Below are 21,206 nucleotides of genomic sequence, written 5' to 3' on the forward strand. Positions count from 1 at the left end.
TTACTGTTTCATTTGTTACAACTTAATATCCCCTGAATTAAGAACATGCTTTACGATATTACATGACATTGAGTGTTTGATTTTTGTTATTCTACTACCAAATGTCAGGCTCACGAGTCCAGTCAATGTTGGTTTTATTTTTTTATTTTATGAAAAGACGTATGTACAAAGAATTCTTTCTGTTTGAATCCGTAAAAATATACTACATATGCACAAACATTCGTAAATCTAATCAATAAATGCGAGCAGTATATCCACTGTGCGCGTTCCATCCCTGATTGTAGGTTCAACAATTCAGCTGTATTCCCCTCAGTTTGTGCTAAAAAAAAAAAAAGCAGTCAAGTATGTAAAGGCGCGGCCTCCCCCGCGGAAGCCTCGCCCGTCAGCCCAGCTCTGTGGTGTCTTAGCGGCGGTGCCTGCTGTGACCGTGGCTGGAGTGGGATCTGCTCGTGTGTTTGCTCCGCTGGCCATGCTCCCTCGAGCGAGAGCGTTCCCGCCGCTCTCTCTGGTGGCTCCTGCTGCTGCTGCTGCTGTGCTCGTGCTTGCGCTTCAGGTAGTCCCGATCGCGCTCGCGCCCTCTGTCCCGCGAAGTAGAGCGCGAGTGGCTCCGGGACCGCCGCCTTTTGATGGCGTGGCGACTGGCCTCGCTGCTTCGGTGCTCGGCTTTGAGGTGGGGCAGGAGCGGCGACCGGTGGCTCTTGTGTTGCCGAGGTGACGGACTGTGGCTGCTATGAGAGCTGTAGGTCCCTGAACGACTGCGTCTGCTTGGAATTCTATTGAAGTAGAGAATGCCGAGATTGTTTTACATTTATATGCAATCATGACATTGTTTCATAAAAATCTTTAAGGTACTCAAATTAGAAAGACAATGCAGATATAAGGAATAGTGTGGTAATATGAGCTCTGTGATTTGTTGTAGTACTTACTGTCGGTGAAGGGACCGGGAACGCGACCTGGACCGTGACCGGCTGTGGTTTTGACCATTTTGAAAGGTTTCCTTCGCATCCTTGTTGAGACTGAAAAGTAAAGACAACAATAGTCTGAGTAATGATTTCTTGACCAAAAGACAGATCTTCACAGACCTTCACACAGGCACATGCCCACAAGCAGCCTTTTAAAGTACATCTTAAAAGCTTATTACCCATTTGGGGGATTCTTGGAGATTGGCTGCCTCTCCTCTGACTCCTTTTGTGGTTTGATGGGTGGTGACTTCTCTACTTTCACTTCCCTGGGTGAACCTGTATTATGTACACAGCTTTGCTTAAAACCTGTGCAAAAGAAGCATCTGAAAGATAAGGAAAATGAGGAAAGACGGGGAAACTCACAAGGTTTGGAGGCAGGGGAGAACCCCCCAGCGCCTGTAAGAGCAGGGGTGCCACCGGGGTTCAGCCCCTTCGCCTTTAGTTTGGCCTCGTCCAGGAGGAGCTTCTTCTTCTCCACCTCGTTCTCCAACTGAGCGTAGTTTGGCTGTTAAATGTGGGAAAAAAGGGGGTAGGGAACCTTTAGAACCCTTTTCTGGAGACCGTGACCAAATTGTTTAGATAATTTACCCATTTATCTCCCTAATGCTTAAAAACAACACAATAATGTATATGGGGCGTTTTATTTTGCTTATGCATTGGAATGTAACGCTTACCTTCTTCCTGGAATAGAGCTTTAAGGTGCTGATGCAGATCTCTTTGAGGTCCTCCTCAGTGCCTCCAAACAGAAGGAACCAGTGTGGTTTAGTGGGGAGGGGGATCTGTAAACCAGTAAGAGACACAATTACAGGAAATGCGTAAATCTGGAGTGAACTAGCACACAAGGAGGGATTTAATACTAAAGGAAATTGCGTCAAAGTGCTTGTTCTATAGCATATTTTTCAAACTAAAGGCCCCAAAACACACACATGGTATATAAGCCACAGAGTATATGAACCAACCTGTAGAGCTCGGGCTGCGAGGTAGATGCAGGCACAGGCAATGGTCTCGGCTTCAAATCTGACAAACACGTTCGTCCGAAGGGCATCATTCATGTAATTCCTGGGGGGAAAGGGACACATACAGACCTACTTTGCAACACCTGCCACACTGACCTGCATATACCTCATAAGTCACTTCATTTTGGAGCCTCAAACTTTGTCCTTTCTCTCTCAATAAAGATGTAGCCAGGATGGTGAAGTTCGAGAGAATTGCCCATGACCTACTGTAGTCCTACAATCATGACGGATATTCTAATGGTTTTAAACAGGGAACTATATTGGCAGTGTAACAACTTTTGCACTGTGCTTACCTGGAGAAACAGTATATTTCAGTATATTGAAAGGTAGCCAATTGATCAAAACAAGTGAGCATCAAGTCAGCTCACCAACCAATATCTGTGAGTAAGTGCTCTTTACTATAGTGATGAGCACACACTCATTCTTTGGCAGGAATCATTATGACAAAAATAAATTCACTTAAGCAATATGTACACCATGGATAAATGACGTACCGTAAATGGCCTAATACTCATTTGGGCATTGAACAAAAATGACTATCAAAGGCACCCCCAAAAAAAGCAAATCCTTGACACCCCAGGCACACAGGCTGATGTTGCCTGGTAGAAAAGGCCCCCCCATTCAGAGAATCTCCGCTGAGAGCTCTCACTGGATTGGCCGTCTCGAAAAGGCCAGCCAATATGGAGGGGGGAATTCCTGTGGTCGTGCTGCAGGAGGAGTTCTGAAGTTTTCTCTGACACTTACCACCATGGGCTACCCTTTAATCAAAGAGTAGAGAAAGGACAAAGTTAAAGAGAGCTCTCCGTTTACAGGGATCTATTTGTATAGAGTAATATGCAAACTCATAACCAAGGAACAAAGGCGTCAAAGCATTCATGAAGTCAGTATGGTCAGTTCATACTCGTTTGAAAATCAATAGAGAGAGCGGCCAGAGCACAAAACCCTAGCTTACCTTTTTAAGTAAGTAATTCCATGTACGGTCTGTGCCAACCAACCAAGTAACATGTGATACATGCTTTACAGTGTAGTGTTTCCACTAGATCCCGATGTCTTTAAGCTTGGCTCACTACACAGAAGTGCTGCTCAATCGCTCTTCCAGCTTGATCATCAACCCATCACTTATATGGGTTGTTGAGTTTTAAGTGAGAGTGTGCTGTGAAAGTTTGATCTTGGGGTGCCATGAGCGTTTACAAAGTCTGTTTCCTTCCAAGCTGTGCTTCCAGAGTCAAAGATAAGCAGCCCCGTGCCCCCCTCAATAGTAAATATATAGCTTGGTTGGCTTAGGAGCTGATTTTATTTGGCCTGATCATTGCCTGCACTTTCACAAGTCAACCTGTCATATCCACCGCCAAGAGGTCAGGTGGATAGACAAAGGACAGACTAGTGGAAACACAGCAAATGGATGTACATTTTCCACTGTCAAACTGTCTGTGACGGAGAAAAATTCCACACCATGTCCATAGTAAAGAGGTCAACAATATAACTGCATGTTATTACAGAGAACAAAGTTCTTACCATGCTGTTTGCACAAGCATCTGGTTCTTCTCACATTCAAGGACTTGAAGATACATGACGATAATCTGAGGAAAACAAGAAATTGATGACCGTGGGTAGAGATAATACCGGAGTGTAAGAATGAACAGAAAATGGCTGGTTGAACTCACCTTGTGTGGATGTTTGACGTGGACACAGAATCCCAGTTCCTTGAGAATGCGGCGCTCCGCTTTGATTACTTGGTTTTTGGTGTTGATGTAGTTCTGGTCAAGAACCAAGGGTGTGAATGACCTGATACAATAAAAGAACAACATCGTTCAGTACATCTCACAGTGAAGCTCATCAAATGCATACCGTATTCAGTGCAATCACGTGTTTACAACTCCACTCACCGTTTCTTATCCCTGCTTGGTTTCAAATGATGAAACACATTGATCACGTCCCTCACTCGTCTGGGAGACTCCTCAATTTTCGAAGCCAAATTTATACAGGACATTGCAACAATCTGAAAGACAATAACAAAAAGTCTTGCAAATTACCCAGAAAAAAATAACCGGCTTTCTAAAGGCTTAAATGCTTCATACAATCCCAATCTGAGACGTCAATACCAGGTTAGCTAGGTATCGAGGGTAGTCAGTGATTCTGCGAACCAAATCTCTATAGGATTATACAGTGTAACGTTAAACCCCTCTGACGTACCTCGAAACTGTGCTTGATGAAGGATTTCGAATAGAAGAAACGATGGAATAGGACTTGTGCGGTAGCCATGGCCACCTGAAAAAGAGAACAAATAAGTTAAAACAGAAACTCAAAGCCGGTAGTTGTTGTGTAATTTCGTTGCGGCCTGTTTTGTTTAACGAGCCAATGACTCATAGTGCGTCATGCTGACGTTGTATGGCTAGCTATGGTTAGCCGGTAGACAAAGACCGCCGTTTGAACCAAACCTAGCATTAGCTAACGCTAGCTAACTGATTACATAGCTAAACATACAAACCAAATCGAATTACCAAAACGTCTACATTACTCGAAATATCACATTTATAAGTATTTCCAAGTCCATGTCAAACCTGTGGTAGACGCAAAAGAATCCCGGCCGACTGAATCAACTCGCAACCCAAGATCCGAAGGTCCGTCTCTGTCTCGAGGTCGAGGCCATCGAGCATGGAGGGTGTGGAAGAAAGCCTTTCCTCTGGTACTATTGAGTTATCAATCGCAAGATATACCTCGGAGTAATGTTTATCACCAATTAAAATACCCTCACTAAGGGAGAGTGAGGGTGTGTTTAAATGAGGAGATGCTATAATGCTACTCAAAGACATCTTTAAACTCTCACTTCGGTACAGAATGTTACAGTGGCAAATCCAGTAGCGGAAATAAACTTCGGAACGTATAGCGTCATAAACGGAAATGGTGTCATAATATCCGGTGAAAAAGTTTACGCGAGATTATAGGTGGTTTGACATGGTTTTAACCAGTTAATCGATATACCTAACAGTTCATCGTTGTTTGTTGTTGCTTTTTTCACATTTCCCAAATAAAACAGAAAGGAAAGATGGGTTGTCTCCTTTAAGTGCAGAGGGCAGATCATGTCTTTCTGCATTCAGAAGGCTGGTCATGAATTTGCAATTTATGGACATACAATTATTCTTATGACTGCAATTAATATCAGGCCTAATGCAACATACTAGAGAACGTGCATGGTGTCAAACTGTTTGCAAGATAGACACCTTTGTGCAGAATATTCAAAGATAATACATGGTTTATAGAAGCAAATATTCACACTTCTTTGTGTGACTCTATGACATGTAAGCCCAAAATTCCGGTGCCTGAATTTCCTGAAAGTGCCTGAAAAGTTTTAAATGGTATAGTTTTAAATTGTTACTTGGATGCCTTCAGGGTCACATAAAACCTTGAATGATTTCTATTACAATTTCCTGGGTCAAACCACAGACTGGACTACGATAACTTTCTATCTTTCTCTGGGAGAGATAAAACATGCTTTATCTTACTAAAAATATGTCAGTAGCCTTTCTTTCCATATAGTGAATGAATAATACCTAGGAAGATTTTTCATTTTAACAAAATAACATTTCACCACTTCATAGGTGTTTCATAGGGTCACCCAATTTTATTTTAAAACCATATTGTATTTTCAAGTGAAATATTCTGGTTAAGACAATACCTAGTAGACAGAGATATTTAAAACATGGGCAATTCAAATTTGGACAGATTTTTTTAATTCATTTTTTACCAATGTTTACTTTTTCATAGTTGTGAGATACCAATATGTGCCATGGAGCCTGAAGGGAAGTGGGATGCTGTAGGTAGTGCTAGTGGTTGCTTTTTATTTATCCAGGAAATATCTTTGACAAAGCTCAGTTTAGCTAGTTATATCACAGGTCCAGTAACACACCGATAGCTAGTTTTTACTCTAATTTTCTAAGAATGAATTGTCTTCTGCTTTGCCAGTTCATCGACTTTGGCTTGCATTGCCACACTATTAAAGCAGTTACCCTGTCAGGCTAAACCCTGCCTCTCATCTACTGTATACATCATGATCTGGGACACTTTACTCAGGTCATTCATTGCTACCTCTGGCAGGGATTATGAGATTTGCTAATTTATTCCAGACTTTTCCCCGCCAACACAAAGGTCTTCATAAAGAGCCCATAACTTCTACCCCCTTCAGGGGTTAGGCCTCTGTCAACGTGAACATTTGTATAGAGATGTACATGTGCTTTGTATTTGAGGGTAAAACAAAGTTCAAATTGTTTCTCTTTGTAGATTTCAAGACTTTGAAGACATACAGGAAATATGTATAATGTTGCTCAGTAATCACATAGCTGTAGCAAAGGTATATTTGGCTTCACTGGCAAAGAAAAAAAAACAATGATGAAAGTCAACAAGTTCCACCACCACATAACCCGATGCACAAATAAATTGCATCTGCTGAAGAGCTAGAGAACGACAGTGAATCGCTTGTTCAGCATAGCTATCTGGGAAACCATATAATCAAAATGTCATTTTTGCTGAGACATTTGTTTCGTGGGTGGCTGTTTTGGGCCAGTGGAACATCAGCTATCATGAATAGACTTTGTGCAGATGTGGCCCATGGGATAACCCTAGCATGTGGCCTTCCACAGATAGACATCAGATATGTATCAGCTAATGATCTGTGTCTAACACAACAATGGACACAATCTCTCAACCGGAGAAATGTTTACGAGTCTGCTGTGATCAGGGTATATTTTCCTGCTCTGCTCTCCCAGGCTACTTGAACAAAATATACACCTTTCACAAAAAGAGCACAGCTGTATTTTTCCTTCACGTTGTAATGTTTTCCCAGGACCCTGTGGCAACGAGGCGCTGCAGGAACAGACCCACAGCACTGCAGAGGCTGGAGACAGCTGATAGTAAACACAGGGCTGCTGTTTGGCTCTCCCTGACCCCCTCACCGCTCACTTCAGTCCTTGACGTCTCAATGTGTAAGGCCTGAGGTCATTTTTTCCCATTCTACAATGTGGCGTCAGTGTAAGGTTGCCGGGGTGTGCGCTGGGACTATTACATGGGTGGGGACAGAAGTGGAGTGTTAATAGAAAAATCCATGCCATAGTGCCCTCACCCAAACACGCAGCCTACACGCAGAGAACCACTCGCAAAACAGTTACACATGCTACAAATGCACACAGTCTCATGAAGTGCCCCGCACTCAGCATAGATGATTTGTGAGGCATTAAGCTTTTGGCTACACCCAGCCTCATTACTTCTCAGCAGGTAATAATAGCTCAAGACTAATAACCTGTCACCTACCCTCTTCACCTCCCTGAGTCATTTTAACTTTTCAGTCATACATGTCTGCCTCATAGCCTGTTGTGGTTTTACCAATAAAGGGCAATGAAATTCCCAAACCTTAGTGGGAACCAGCTTGTATTTTCAAAATATATTTTCGTACAGTTTCACATCCCCCGCAAGTTGTCCATGGTGCTGAGCCCATTTGTAGCACATCAGGTGTGGTGTTGCCCCATTCATGCTGTGTGCAATCCCCCCGTCAGCCCCCAGAAGGCTAAAAAGTCTAAATATTTCCATCTCCAGATGTTTTCAATTTCCCCCTGACTTAGAGGGAGCACTGTTCTGAATAAACTGTAGAAGACTATGATCAGAACAAAAGAGTTTTATGCTATTATAAAGTGTGCTGTGTATTCTGTGAATGGCTACCATATCTTTTATTGTAATTGATAATCAGTGCCCATGATATTTCAGTTTTCCATGACAATAGACTGTTCCGATGACAGTAGTTGTTTGTTTCAGGCAGGCAGAATGAGATGTTAAATCTAGAGTACATTAGCTACAACAAGTCTGTTATGGGTGAGAGCCAGGGCTTAGTCCCCATCAAGCCTTTACCACCTACGGTGACATTTTCACAGAGCAAGGAAACCAATAATAGTGTGTTGACCTGTTCTTGAAAATGATCATGCCCCAGCAGGCCCGACAAACAATAATTAGGTTCAGTTTATACCCCCAGTTTTTAATATGTTCAAGACAGACTTACAACATTGTGGCAAATTCTCTGTGTAATTTTTCAATTTGACCCACCACCCATCCACGTAAGCCCAGGTGTATTATCATTTAACCTTTGTATTGGGCAAGGAGAGGGATTCAATTACTTGTCATGGGTAAATTATTTTTTATTACATTTTTTATCTAATCATTTAGTTAATTTCAGCTCATTTTTTGGGATGCCAAGTTTAAAACATTTCCATCAGCAGCATCTGGTTTGATTGAAACACAATAATTTGTGACAGTGCTTAAACATTCAACTCTCATTGAACTGACACTTTGCCTGAAATGCTGCTGTGGGATTAAGGTTTTTTTTACTATTAAATAAATAATGCTTAGAAGTCCTAACAATACAGTAGAGTTTGTGTGGCGTCACATTGTTTGGCCAAGAGGAATATACCAGGATTAAGCATAACTTTGTCTGTCCTCTGATTACTGCGGCTTGTAACTCATGGGGCTCCAAATTGGAATTATAATATCATGGATGAGTTACTTAAATAAAGCTGGCACTGGAGGTTCCGGCTGCAGTGTCAACATTAGAAAATCTGCCAGTCACTGGGTGCGATGAGGGCGAGAGATGAAAGGGGAAATGGCACAACAGAATCATGAAAGACATCTGCTTCATGGATGAGCTTCGGAACTGCATCTTAGTGCTGAATGCATACCAGGGTGAAACATGTTGAATTATTGAAGAGATACGTGTATTTGAGTATTCATGCATTTTTGTGTGATTCCAAACAAGCCATGCTTTCCAACTTAGTTGGCTAGACACAGAATAAAACATTTGATAATGTATTGTGTGCCCCGAGCAAAACTAAACAAAGGTTTTGTTTTGGCAGTCCTCAATAGCTGATACGCAGTGGCTTTCTGGATTATTCATAATTGATTTAATGCGGAAGTCATAATGTAATAAGCAACTACATTTTTATTAATATAAACAAATAAATATTGAAACATATTGTGGTGGAAGTCATTTCCTTGGCCAGACAGATTTCTTTGTGCATAGTGATTGGCCTGCTGGCTTACGTATATCCCATTGACATTGAGCATATGATCCCATTAGGATATTTCGCTGCATTTGTTTAGCTAAATTTCTCAAGCATTGAATGGTACATGGTTCCTAGATGGTTCCAGGGTACTCAGTGTACCTAATGTTATGTAAAAGTGTGCTTACTTATAATTGTACAGCATGCATGCATTACCATTGCTGTTGATCATTCCAAGCACAAAGAGGCACAGAGCGAGCAGTAGCACCCAAGAGAAAAGGGTTGGATTAGTTGTGTCCATATGTTTGTACATATGATTTACGACGTGAAGGGAAGGGAACATCAGTCACCAAGTCCTCCTGTTTAAGTGGTTCTTTCTAACCTTACCGTGACACAGCCTCTCTGAAAGTGCAGATGTGACACACCCCAGACAGGGCGATGTGCCTCAGGTTACTGTGGGAGGATTTAACAAGTGGATGCCATCTCAACCATAAATTACTTTTGGTCTTCATTATTGGCAGTGGGTGGACACAACACCGTTTATTCTGGTTCTGACAACTGGAAACTGATTTAAAGGGAAGGGGCATGGCCTTCTCTGCCAGGGCAGAAAAGAGTTTTTCATTTTATTACACTATGACTTCCAAGTGTTGAGGCTGGGAATTTGGTATATGGGTATACATTTCCTACACAAAGACTTTATAACAATGCTTTTAACTAGAGGGGAAAAGATCACCTCTTTAATGTTATTCATGTGTAAGTGCTTCATTCTTGAGTGTTAATATCTACTTTATTATATATTTTGAGTTAGGTTCTAATTTGCCCTGATGGAAACCGGTCCACATCATTTGTCAAGATCCACCAACCTCTACGTTTCAGAATTTCAAACAAGATCTATCATTGGGGCATCCTGGAAACTTGAAATGCATGTGCAAAGCCTATTCTGTTCTCAGTCAACCCTTAATCCTCTGGGATAACTTTTGCCAGACTTCCCTTAGCAAAAGAAACTCCCCCTGCCTCCTTACATGCTCCGTCTACCCCACGCCCACCTCGAACAGGTCTCACCCAACCACCAGGATCTCACATAGACTGCCTCATGCTGCAAGTCCCCTTGCCCCATGAGCCGGGTTTAAAAGAGAGTGCCAGCCTCGTGTTTGCTCAGTCAGCTTGCTGGCCAGTGCATAAATCACATCAGGGGACTTTGGCTCACCGTCTGCTCAGTGATAACAAAGGAAGATTTTTGGAATACAAGACGAGCCAGGGGGGAGCAGGCAGTAGAGCCTGCTGTACCGACTCCTCTTGCGCACAAAAGGCTGTTCTGATATGATGAGAAGTATGTGTCTGTCATGGGGATTAGTGGCTGTTTGCATCTCTTCCACCCTGTGTGGCATGGGGCTCGGGTATGGCGAGGACATTGATGTGAACTATGCAGACTCATATTACAATGAAATTTCAGAGGACGACCCCTCAGAAGGTAAGGCTAGAAAGGTATTATTTCATTTTTGAATGAACATGTACTTATAACATGACTTTGTGAAATGTGGATGTGTTCACTAGATTTGAATGAAATCAACTAGATTTTAATGGGTTCATAAAACAAGATACCCCCAACTTCAACTAGTCATTATGGTACAACTTTACCGTCGTAGCCCATTTTACATTCAGCTTCCGCTACATAAATGAATGCAATGCATTTTAATACCAACAAAGCAGTAACTAGCATTAACTTTTAATTCAGAAGTTTATGACTGTTCATTTTGAATAATGTAAGATATGTACATTAATATGAAGCACTACTGAGCACTACCACTACCACAACAAATAATGTATCGTCCATATTGCAATATGCAATTAAACCAGAACTGTGCACAAACACCCTGTATTCATGGATGCGTGTTGTTTTGTGTATACAAAAAAAATCCACTCCACAAAGTTATCTTTAAGCCAGCTATGTCTCTGCCAGCTAGCTTTTAAAGGCTCCCCTCCCCTTCCTCCTGCAGCGGTGACCCCCACAGCAGCTCCCTGTGCTGCCAGGGAGCTGAGCAGGTGGGACAAGCTCTTCATCATGCTGGAGGACTCCCACATGAGGCAGAACATGCTTATGCAGCATGTGGATGACATGGTCAGAGTGGAGCTTCAGTACCTGAGGGACGAGATGGCGCGCCTGTCCGCTGACAACAGAAGAGCCTGCGCCACAGCGCTGGAGGGCACCTGCACGGGGCTGGGCGAGCAGGTGAGCCGAGGCTTCGACCACACCCAGCGTCAGCTCAGGGAGGCTGAGGTGAAGTGCCAGGCACAGCACAACGCAACACGCCACCTGCTACAGGACATACAAAAGGCCCAGGCTGCCCGCTTGGTCAAGCTGGAGAGTGGGTATGGGCACGGGGCTTCTCTGGGACAGGCGCCCATGAAGAATCGGCCAACACATCCCAAAGAGCAGGAAGCAACCTCTGCAGATGGAACCAAGATGGAGAAGACTCTTCTGGCAGTAGCGTCAGACCTCCAGAGAGTCCAGGCACAGTTAGCTGTCTTCCAAAGGTCATCAGCCTCTCGTTACATACCATCAGGTAGGTGTAAAATTAAAGACGAATTTCATACTACTTATTACAAAAGTGACCATAGAAACTGTAGTTGGTGGTTGGTGATGTTTAAGTGTAAATCATTTTTTTTGTCTTTTATTTTGTCCGGGTGTCTCTTAGGCTGTGAGATGGCCCTGTTCTTTCCTATGCGCTCTCGTCATGCCTTTGTCACTGTGAAGCCTGACAGGCCAATGTCCTTGAGGTCCTTCACCGCATGTCTCTGGGCTAAAGTGACAGAGTCCCTCAACAAGACAGTGCTGTTCTCCTATGGCACCAAACAGAACCCTCAAGAGCTCCAGCTTCTCCTGACGGGGCGATCAGTGCACTTCACTGTCGGTGGGGAGTCTCGGCTTGTGGGGGCACAGAGTGTGGCAGACGCGGGGCAGTGGAGGCACTATTGCGGCACATGGAGCTCCAACCAGGGTCTGGCTTCCCTGTGGGTCAATGGGCAGCAGGTTGCCCATTCCCCTGGGGTGGCCGAGGGGCATGTCCTGCCAACAGATGGCACAGTGCTGTTGGGGCAGGAGCGGGGAGGTCCTGGGCTGGAGCGAGATGTTGACCCAATGCTGGCCTTCACAGGCAAGATGTCGGGGGTGAATATGTGGGACCATGTCCTGGCTGCGGAGAGGATCGCACAGAGTGCAAGGCCAGAGGGGTCATGTGATGATCGTGGAAATGTGATTGGCTGGGGTGTCTCAGAGATGACACCATACAGCAGTGTTCAATACATCAACTGACTGACTTCCCACAGGGATGAAAACTTTGGAAGAGAGATTTCCAACAAGGGGCCCTTTTCACTATCATGATACACTAGAAAAGAGAAAGAAAAGGTTACGATTGAAATGGACAGAATTCTTGACTTGTGTGTACACATCTGAAGGGGAAAGAATACTTTTTAGTATTTATTTACCCTTTTAAAATTCCTTGTTCACCATGACAATTCACCCATAGCAATTTTTGTTATAATACATGGATCAATGGGGAAGCTAAGTGTTTTAGTTGCATTGTGTACATTGTGGGTTCAGATGGACTTGCCAAGTTATTACCTCCTTAAAAAACTCAGCAACTTCTTTTGCGATAAAACATTCTTCAGCAGCATTTCAAGGTAACTCAAAATACATGCTTAAGATTTATACAGTTATTTCAACCTTGACAGGAACTGGATTTCTCACTCAACTCTAATGATGCTTTGTGTTCTTTATACAGAATAGAACATTATTCAATTCAGTGTACATTTAAATGCCTTAGATTTGAAATGCTGAAATGCAAATGAACATTGAGGCCAGGGTGATGTGCTTTTTGCACAGTTAGGCTTCCTTGATGTTAGTTTTAGTGTACTATGAACATGAGCTATGTACCTGTAAATAATTCTCTTTAACAAATAAAGACCAGTAAAACATAATATGGCTTTGCAATGTAATTTCCATTAAGCTAATGAAAGTGCATGTATCTTTCCATCTTTTACATTTGAATGGAAGGTGGAGTTAGTCTGGTCTTGGACACGTACCTCACAATTAATACTGTTTACATTGTTGTTAATGAAAAACTGACTCCTTTTCCCTCTCTGCTGTTTATGTGCCATTTGTAATGGCTGTCCTGCCCATTACAGAACCGTTGTTTGCCATACTGTGAATACTGTTGTCAGTTGGTGAAGTCTGACCACAAGGCAATAAATAGAAAGCCATTGCCAGTCGTCTGCCCAGCCCATATTTGCGGCACTCTTGAAATTACACCCATGTGCGTAAAATGAAACATTTATTGCGATGAAGACATTTTTCCAGTTGTGAGAAAGGCGGAGACAGGGGCATTGCCAATGACCCTTGCCTATTAAAGTATTAACACAGTGCCCAGTGATGAATAATCATCAGACAATTTCCTTGTGAAGAGAACTAGATCTCTTGCTTAGATCTAAGTCAGAACCAATGAATCAATACACTCATCCCCAACCAGCACATTGCCCCTGAATACGTCCAAACAGGAAGAGTGTTGGCCTAGTATTGTGATGATGTGTTTTGTTACTGAACGATTGCATAGCTTATGAGGTTACAAAGGACAAACAGTAAGGTGAGACACTTCACATTTCAATGGTTTTGGTGCCCCTTAGAGGAAGTCATTCATATGACTGTCTATACAACTAGGCATAGGCCTCTGTGAGATAGTGTGAGTTGTATTAGCTTACTTAGTAGATAGTCAAAAACAGAGGTCATCTGCCTGAGCCATAGCCATAGTTCACACAAAGCCAAAGATACATTTAATACAGCAAGTCTTAATTTAAAGTGATGAAGAAAAAAAAACTGAATTAATGAAATGTAACATTCCAAGCATTACACTAGCTGATATGATTAGGCATGCTGCATTAATTATGTATAAGCATTGTATTTACAGCTCAAACGTTTGTATGATTCATACTAGGGTCTTTGTTTAAGTCATGTCATGAAATCATACATGATTTCGAGTTGCCTCGTTTGTTGTGTAAATTAAAGAACTCTGCTGAGCTGCTGCTTCATTGCGGGAGGAGGGACTTCCTGAAGAGGAACCTTTCCACTCCATGGAACTTCTTCACAGTCCTGTGACACGTAGCCTATTAGAAATTTTGAACAGTGGAATTGTGTGCTTCTTTTCCCTGGCCCCAAACTAACCAAGAGATTGCAAAGGGATGGGCATTGTTTTTTTTACCATCGTCTCTTATTCTGCAATATGAAGAGAAGAACATAAGACAAAGTTGACGCAATACTAAGCCAGTAATAGACTTGCGCATTTTTTGCACAAACTTGCGCAAACTATGCATTCACTATAGTTTAAAAAAAAGAAAACAGATGAACAGAAAAACAGCGCTCTCCGTAGCGTGTCTGACTTCGACGACCCAAACGACACAGAAGACAGTCCAGTGAGAATGGGGAAAGGAGTATGTTCCAGGAGACAGAAGAAAATATTTCAGTCTTTTTTACTTATTACTGTCATCTGTGGAAGTATGTATGCATTTATGATATCATACGAGATGCACAAGCAGCTAAAAAAGACAGAGGCGATGGCTCAGAAGTATCAGCAACATCAGGAATCACTGTCCGCTCAGCTTCAAGGTAAAACTAAACAATAGTATAGCCTACATATAGTGCACAGAAAGCACTACGTCACACCCAAGTGATGGAACAGACACGTTGTTCGTGTAACATGTTGTTACTGTTAGAAGTTGCATGCCTTTTGTCGACAAAGAATGTGAGGCATCGTTGCATATTCCATCAATACTTCAAAGGGGTAGTGAATTTCGTTTAGACATCACGGAAATATATCGAAGATAAAGAGGAAACAACGGTAGAATTAGCCAGTGTTCTGCAAAAGTTAGTTTTATCATATTTCATAGCGTAGGTGGTTTTCCAAATTATAAAAATGGTTTAATGGCTTATGGATAAAACAGCTATGTTCTCCACACCAGCAGTGGTCACAGCATCGGAGATATCACCATATTGTGGTATTTCTGCTGTTTGTGTCGTGTACATATTGACACACATGGTCTCTCTCTCTCTCTCTCTCTCTCTCTCTCTCTCTCTTTCTCTTTCTCTTTCTCTCATGCACCACTATGCTTATGCACACTCTTAGTATAACAGGCATATGTTACTACATGCAACATATAACATGCAGTGTTGTTTATTGCCATTCGTGTAGTGCAATTGCTCTGTGTTTTTAGTTGCAGGTGTGCTAATTGAACTACTGTCGATTTGTAATTATTATATTCACATTTACAGTTAGTCATTTAGCAGACGCTTTTGTCCAAAGCGACGTACAAGGGTACAAGTATTCCAAGCTGTCCCTTATTTAAAGTGTCTCTGGTCCTTTTTCTGCCAGTGGTCTATGAGCACAGGTCCAGACTGGAGAAATCACTGCAGAAGGAGAGAATGGAGCACAAGAAGGCCAAAGATGGTACGGGCCAAACCTCAGATCACAACACAGACTCCCCTGTCATGGATTAATGCTATGTTTAGTATCTTTTTTAATATAGTACCTCTTCTGTAGGTCTGCATCACATGTGTGTCGGTGTTGCTTGGTTATTTCCTAACAATGGCCCTTTGTTTCTTGATTTGTAATCATCACAGATCACCTTGTATATAAACTTGAGTCGGAACACTTACTGAACAAGGAAAAGGTTTGTTAAATATGTTATAAATGGTCTGTCATGTGTTGTCTATTGTGGCTTGTGTGGGGTGCTGTAATTTCAGTGTGTGTGTGTGTGTGTGTGGGGGGGGGGGGGGGTGGGGGGGGGGGGGGTATGTATGTATGGATTTGGTGGCGTTTGTTGTGAAGAACTGAATGAAGTTTATTTTTTGTATTCCTTTATAAAACTAAATAGCAGGAGTCAACCAATCGCTTAAATGCATTGCAGGCACAACATCAGATACTTAAGGTATTTGACCCGCTCTCTAGGTTATCCAGTGCAATTTCGAATACAATTAAATCTTATAAAGGAATCTTTATTTATATCTGCAGAGTCTGGCCCATGCAATAACTATGTCATCTCACATATATGTTAGAGCCAACATGAAGACTTGAAGAAACAGTATTATGAGATGCAGGAGCAACACCAGAACCAAGGGGAAAACCACGAGCGAGTCTTGGACGAACACCGAGAGGAGATTGACCATCTCCAAAGGACCAAAGAGGTGGAGATCTCCAGACTCAAAGGTAACACTAGCATTCTACTCGCTGAGTCTTGTCTATCTATTCAGAGCTGTTAGCTGAATGACAGTATTGTAATGACAGTATTTTAAACACAGTATCTTACCTAGTATTGTGATGAATTATGGTCATCATGCACTAATGGTGCCTCATGGACCATAATGAAATTCCATAATAATGATTATTGTGTTTATTAATGTTATGACTGCATTATAAACCATTATAATTATACTTAAAATGAGTTATGAGTACAAAGGTCATGTCATGTCAGGTCAGTTATGGTAGTGTTACCAAAGCAGAAGTGAGGGTTCACGCAGGGGACAAGCTGACAGGGGGGATTAGTGGGATTTCTGGTTGGATGACTTTGATTGAATTGTTTGCACTGAATTTTGTGCATCACTCATTGGCTTTTCTGCGGGTGCTTCTATTCAGTTGATACCACCCTGGATACTGGAAGTTGGACTCTCTAAAACCGCAGTACTGTGAAGTGTTGTCATAGACTAGTCAGATGTTTGATGGTATTATGAGCTAACATAACATTACCCTTGCAACAGTGTAATGTTTGCCCAACTTCACTGGTTTGTCTGCTTAGTGCCAAGTTCAAAGAAACATTGTGTGTCTATATATATATATATTATGTGATTATTTTCTTGAATAGTATTCCCAGACCGTTATATCTATATAGGCAGTGAGACAGAGACAGAGTTTGTTCAGTTTTGTCAATATTGGCTTTAGATGGATTTAGGAAGCTGTGTGACAAATCCTTCTGTAAGAGCATACGGAATGCAAAGCGGATCGTCACATCAAGATATCATTCCTTGTTTTTTTTTATGTGCCATAAGTCATTTGATGGTCATAAAAAGAGTAACCTTGTGTCCATGCACTCAATCTGATGTGTTGTGTCTTGTCCTGCATTTGTTTCAGAGAATGTCTATAACTTAAAGGAGGAGAACCGTCAGCTGAGGAAAGCACATCAAGACATTCGCACACAGCTGCTGGACGTGCGGGTCAGACACATATGGATGGCAGCACTTGCTACGAATGTTAAATAGTCAGCCTTTAATTTGAAACCCAACTGCTATCTTCATAACTTTTGTCAAACTTATTTACCCACTATGTTTAGAAAGAACAGAACCAGGACAAAGTGTTGTTTAATCCAGTGAAACACTGAATCATAAATGACATATGCCTATTGTGAACAGTGTAACGAAGTAGAAAACATGAAGGCTAATTATAAACATGAGGACACACCTTTCAGGTCATTAATATGTATATGTTTCTTCTTGCAATGCAGCAACAACACAAGGACTTAAGGACTTCAAATGATCAACTTCAACTAACTGTAGAAGATCACAGGAGTGCTCTTGCTGTCGCAAAGGTGATGGGGTACCCTTAAAAGAACTGAGATATGATGAGGCATGTTTGTACGATTGAGGAATGAGAGCTGCTTTATTGATTCTGTCTGTTACAGCATGTCTTTTTCAAACAACATAACACTGAATACAGTTCAGCATCCACGCTGAACTGTAGAGAATGTTTTTTTTTTTTTGCATAGACCTTAAAATATGGAATGCTAAGCTGATAGTCTGTCTCCTTACTAAACCTGAGTCATGTTTGTGAAGTGCAAAAAATGACACCGCCTCCTAATTGGTCCTCTGCAGCTTTGTGTATTCCTTTGTCATTTATTAGAAGCGAAGATTTTGAAGAGACAGATCTGAGATGGGGCTCAGTGGGTACAGTAGGAAACCCATGGCTTGGTAGGTTTTCAAATCAAGACCACCTAATAGCATTCAATACCATTGTGCATAGAGAGGTAGTCTCTTCCCTTTCCTTCTGTAGACTGGGAGGCTCTGCCATGATCTTTTTTTGTAACATGCTAGGAGTGCATGTGATTGCTGACCAATAACCACCAGTGGCACAAATGACACAGCAGTTGGACTGAACCGAAATGGCTGATTGCATGCTGTTCAGAACAAAGTATACCCACAGCCCTATGCTACAAGTCACACTTGTGGTGCACAGCACAGCAGCAACATACAAGCTATGGCTGCCTTTGATGTTGTTTTGTTTGTTTTTCATTACATCTAATGCCCCACCAGCATACATTATTGTTTTGGTCAGCTTCTAAACAAAATGTTATTAGTGTAATTAGTGTGATACAAGTTTGAAAAACTGCAGTAAGACATAGGAAGCAAGACATACGTATAATTTCTGATATTTAATATAAATTACTCAGTTTGATAGCCAGTCATTGTAAAACTCCAGGTGTCTGTTCTCATATTTCAAAGCAGCAAACATGGAGAGCACTGTAACATCTGCTCATTAATAAGAAATCAGGACATGATTGTAATGTGGTATTAGTCATGCAGTTTATGTTTTTAACATTTTGTTAATCTGCATGTGTGTGACTGACTGTGTCAAATCAGCCTCATCAGCAGCCTCAGGGGTTTTGCATGTTTGTTTCTTTGGTGACTCGGGTGTTGAAAATTCATGCTGCTTTTTGAACACAGCTCCACGTGCAGGAGCTGCATCGTCTCAAAGGGCAGACTCCCAGCGCTTCCCAGGCCGTGACTCACAGCCCCAGAGAAGGTCCTCCTCACATGCAGAGCCAGGGCCTGGGAGCCCCAGAGACTAAACCCAGCCCTCACACACAGCCAGGGCACACCACCACACAGGCACACACTCCGGTATGAAATGAATCACTAAAACACCTTGCTAAACAGGAGAGCCAGCCCTGAACCATTATTCCTGATGCAGCAATGTTCTTGCGTTTTATACAGTACAAAAAAGTTATAATAGAATGTTTGCAGACTTCGGAAACATTCAGTACATTAAACAAACCATAGTTTAGGCCAAATCTGTTAAAATTATTGTAAAGAAATTCATAATTCGCATGCAGTTCTGTAAATACTGAATCTGTAAGCTGTAATTGTGCTCAGTTGGGTGTACGCAGTGTGTAGCTGCACTAAACATCAATATATGAATATTTCTCATCTCAGATGGCCGGTTACAAGGAGAAAGTGGAGCCTGAAGTCTCCCATCACATAATACCACATGAGGTGGTAAGAGTTGAGAGTATCAATAAACAGACAGTGGAACCAAAACAGGTGCAGATTGTTCCTGAAGAGGCAAAGGAACCTAAGGGTTTGGAGAACCGAGAGAAGACGAGCTTTCAGCACTGGCGTAGCCGGTTAGAACACACTGTGTTGGATGGAGATCCTGGCAAGAAGCTCCTGCACTCTCATGAGGACAACCAGAGGAAGGAGGGGCTCAGCAGACTGAAGAGGCAGCCAGAGATATTAAACCCAGACATTGTCCTTGGTAAGGGAGACTCTTTGACAGAAAGAAAAGTTTTTCTGCAAGTCTGAAAATCTTGTTTTATCTTTGAAAATCTTTTTTTCTTTCCTTGTAGACCTGCATCCACATCACAAGGACAGAGATGAGGTTGGGGACATTCATATGCCTGCCAACGTGAGGACGTTTGCCGTTTCTTAAAACTGTCTCTTAATAAATAATACCGTCTAGACACCTTTCCTCCTTCATGTACCTCATATTTTTTTTCATCAAGCTTGTCTTGAGAATTTTGCCTAATTTGGTATGGCTTAGAGCACCACATGGCACGTCAGCTTGTATTCTGTGTTCCACCCACTACACACAGGACCTGAAAGATGAGGTGCTGAATCCTGCAGAAGACCCCAACAACCAGGGAGAGGATGAGTTTGAGGAGGCAGAGCAGAAGCAGCTGGACGAGCCAGTCCCGGCAGAGCAGGCAGCGCGTCGGCCAACCGGCAGCCAGGAGCGGGTGGCCCAGGAGGAGCAGCTAGTGGTGAGAGGGAGCAGGAAGAGGCCCTGCTGAGAGAAGAGGGCATTACCCCCTCAGCCCATGGAATGCAGGCAGATTATGTGATACAGTTGTGCTTGGCTGCACCTCAAGACAGCACTAAGGATTGGCAGTTACCTCAGACTGGATAATGGCTTGGAAAGCGTCCATAGACGAGAGGCTTATTAGGTCATAAGCTACCATTTTAAGCCATTTGAGGGACTGATCAACAAGAATTGTGTGCTTCATTCAGAAGAAACACTTTGTTACATTTACTCTTGTATGTTTAGATATATAGACAGACAGGCAGACAGATAGACAGACGATAAAAAACAGGAGTTATTACTGAAGAAGACTACATCAGTGCCATGGCACTTTTGTTGAGCAAGTGTTCTGTGGATAATGTCAATAAAGTGTTTTTTTTTTTCTTTAAATGCAGATGGCAGGAAGTCCAGACCAGCAGGAAGACAATCTGGATGACCAATACGAAGAGGCCGAAGAAGATGTAAAAGAATAGTCTCCTTCAGACATTTTGTGTGGTCATGGTGTTTTGAACAGATAAGTCAGATGGCAGAACACATGATAGAGTCATGATCTTGTCTTGCCAGCAGGCTGGGGATGATATGGTGGAGGATAAACAGGAGAGAGAGGAGGATGGGCCAAATGAAGAAGACCCATACAGTGAGGAAAATACTGAGCAGGTTAAATCCTCTGAAGAACATTTGTGTTTATCTTACTGTCTTGTCCATTAACTTTCATCTGTGATAATCAAACTTAAATTGTATTTTGTAATGAATTCATTGAGTGATGATTTGTTGCTTGATGTATGACCATGTATTTAATAGAAATTGATCTCTATCTGAACCCAGAGCATCTCCAAAATCAATACTTGCCTGATAGAATCCTTGACCATTGTCTCCATTTCTGCACAGGGGCCATGGATTGAAGACATCCAAGACAATCAAGAAAGAGATCATAATAAAGAAGAAGAAGACTACAAAGTGGAGGTGGACATTGTTGAAGAGAATGAAGGCCCCAAGGAAATACACACAAATAGAAGAGCAGAGATGTGAAAACCTAATAAACATGATATTTTTCAAAAAATAATATCCATTGTCTTTGAA

At 42.2% G+C, this 21,206-nt stretch overlaps 3 protein-coding genes across 5 annotated transcripts; 2 read left to right on the forward strand and 1 right to left on the reverse strand.

Moving 5' to 3' along the window:
- Positions 1–49: 49 nt before the first annotated feature.
- On the reverse strand, positions 50–4,829 carry ccnl1b (cyclin L1b). The gene is made up of 11 exons (XM_080837786.1): positions 4,540–4,829; positions 4,172–4,246; positions 3,865–3,977; positions 3,643–3,763; positions 3,494–3,558; positions 1,922–2,021; positions 1,637–1,741; positions 1,326–1,467; positions 1,142–1,238; positions 927–1,016; positions 50–773 (listed from the first exon to the last, which is right to left on the reverse strand). Exons 1-11 carry the CDS (start codon positions 4,789–4,791, stop codon positions 404–406), a joined length of 1,530 nt encoding a protein of 509 aa, XP_080693912.1. The 5' UTR covers positions 4,792–4,829; the 3' UTR covers positions 50–403.
- A 5,572-nt stretch (positions 4,830–10,401) lies between these two features.
- Positions 10,402–12,328, forward strand: ptx3b (pentraxin 3, long b; the record flags this gene model as incomplete). The annotated part of the gene is made up of 3 exons (XM_080836146.1): positions 10,402–10,486; positions 11,013–11,579; positions 11,712–12,328. 3 exons carry the CDS (start codon positions 10,402–10,404, stop codon positions 12,326–12,328), a joined length of 1,269 nt encoding a protein of 422 aa, XP_080692272.1.
- Positions 12,329–14,230: 1,902 nt separating this feature from the next.
- golim4b (golgi integral membrane protein 4b) lies at positions 14,231–21,155 on the forward strand (the record flags this gene model as incomplete). Of its 3 annotated transcripts, none has more annotated exons than XM_080837908.1 (14): positions 14,231–14,671; positions 15,435–15,509; positions 15,683–15,732; positions 15,937–15,990; positions 16,118–16,268; positions 17,187–17,269; positions 17,557–17,640; positions 18,773–18,949; positions 19,262–19,583; positions 19,675–19,733; positions 19,921–20,088; positions 20,522–20,587; positions 20,691–20,783; positions 21,015–21,155. In XM_080837908.1, exons 1-14 carry the CDS (start codon positions 14,485–14,487, stop codon positions 21,153–21,155), a joined length of 1,710 nt encoding a protein of 569 aa, XP_080694034.1. In that variant the 5' UTR covers positions 14,231–14,484. The 3 variants fall into 3 exon arrangements, with proteins under 3 accessions (XP_080694034.1, XP_080694035.1, XP_080694036.1); XM_080837909.1 differs by having other exon boundaries at positions 20,691–20,763; positions 21,015–21,149; XM_080837910.1 differs by having other exon boundaries at positions 20,694–20,763; positions 21,015–21,149.
- Between the last annotated feature and the right edge of the window lie 51 nt (positions 21,156–21,206).

This window comes from Sprattus sprattus (genome assembly GCF_963457725.1).
Source record: "Sprattus sprattus genome assembly, chromosome: 4".
NCBI lineage: Eukaryota > Metazoa > Chordata > Actinopteri > Clupeiformes > Clupeidae > Sprattus > Sprattus sprattus.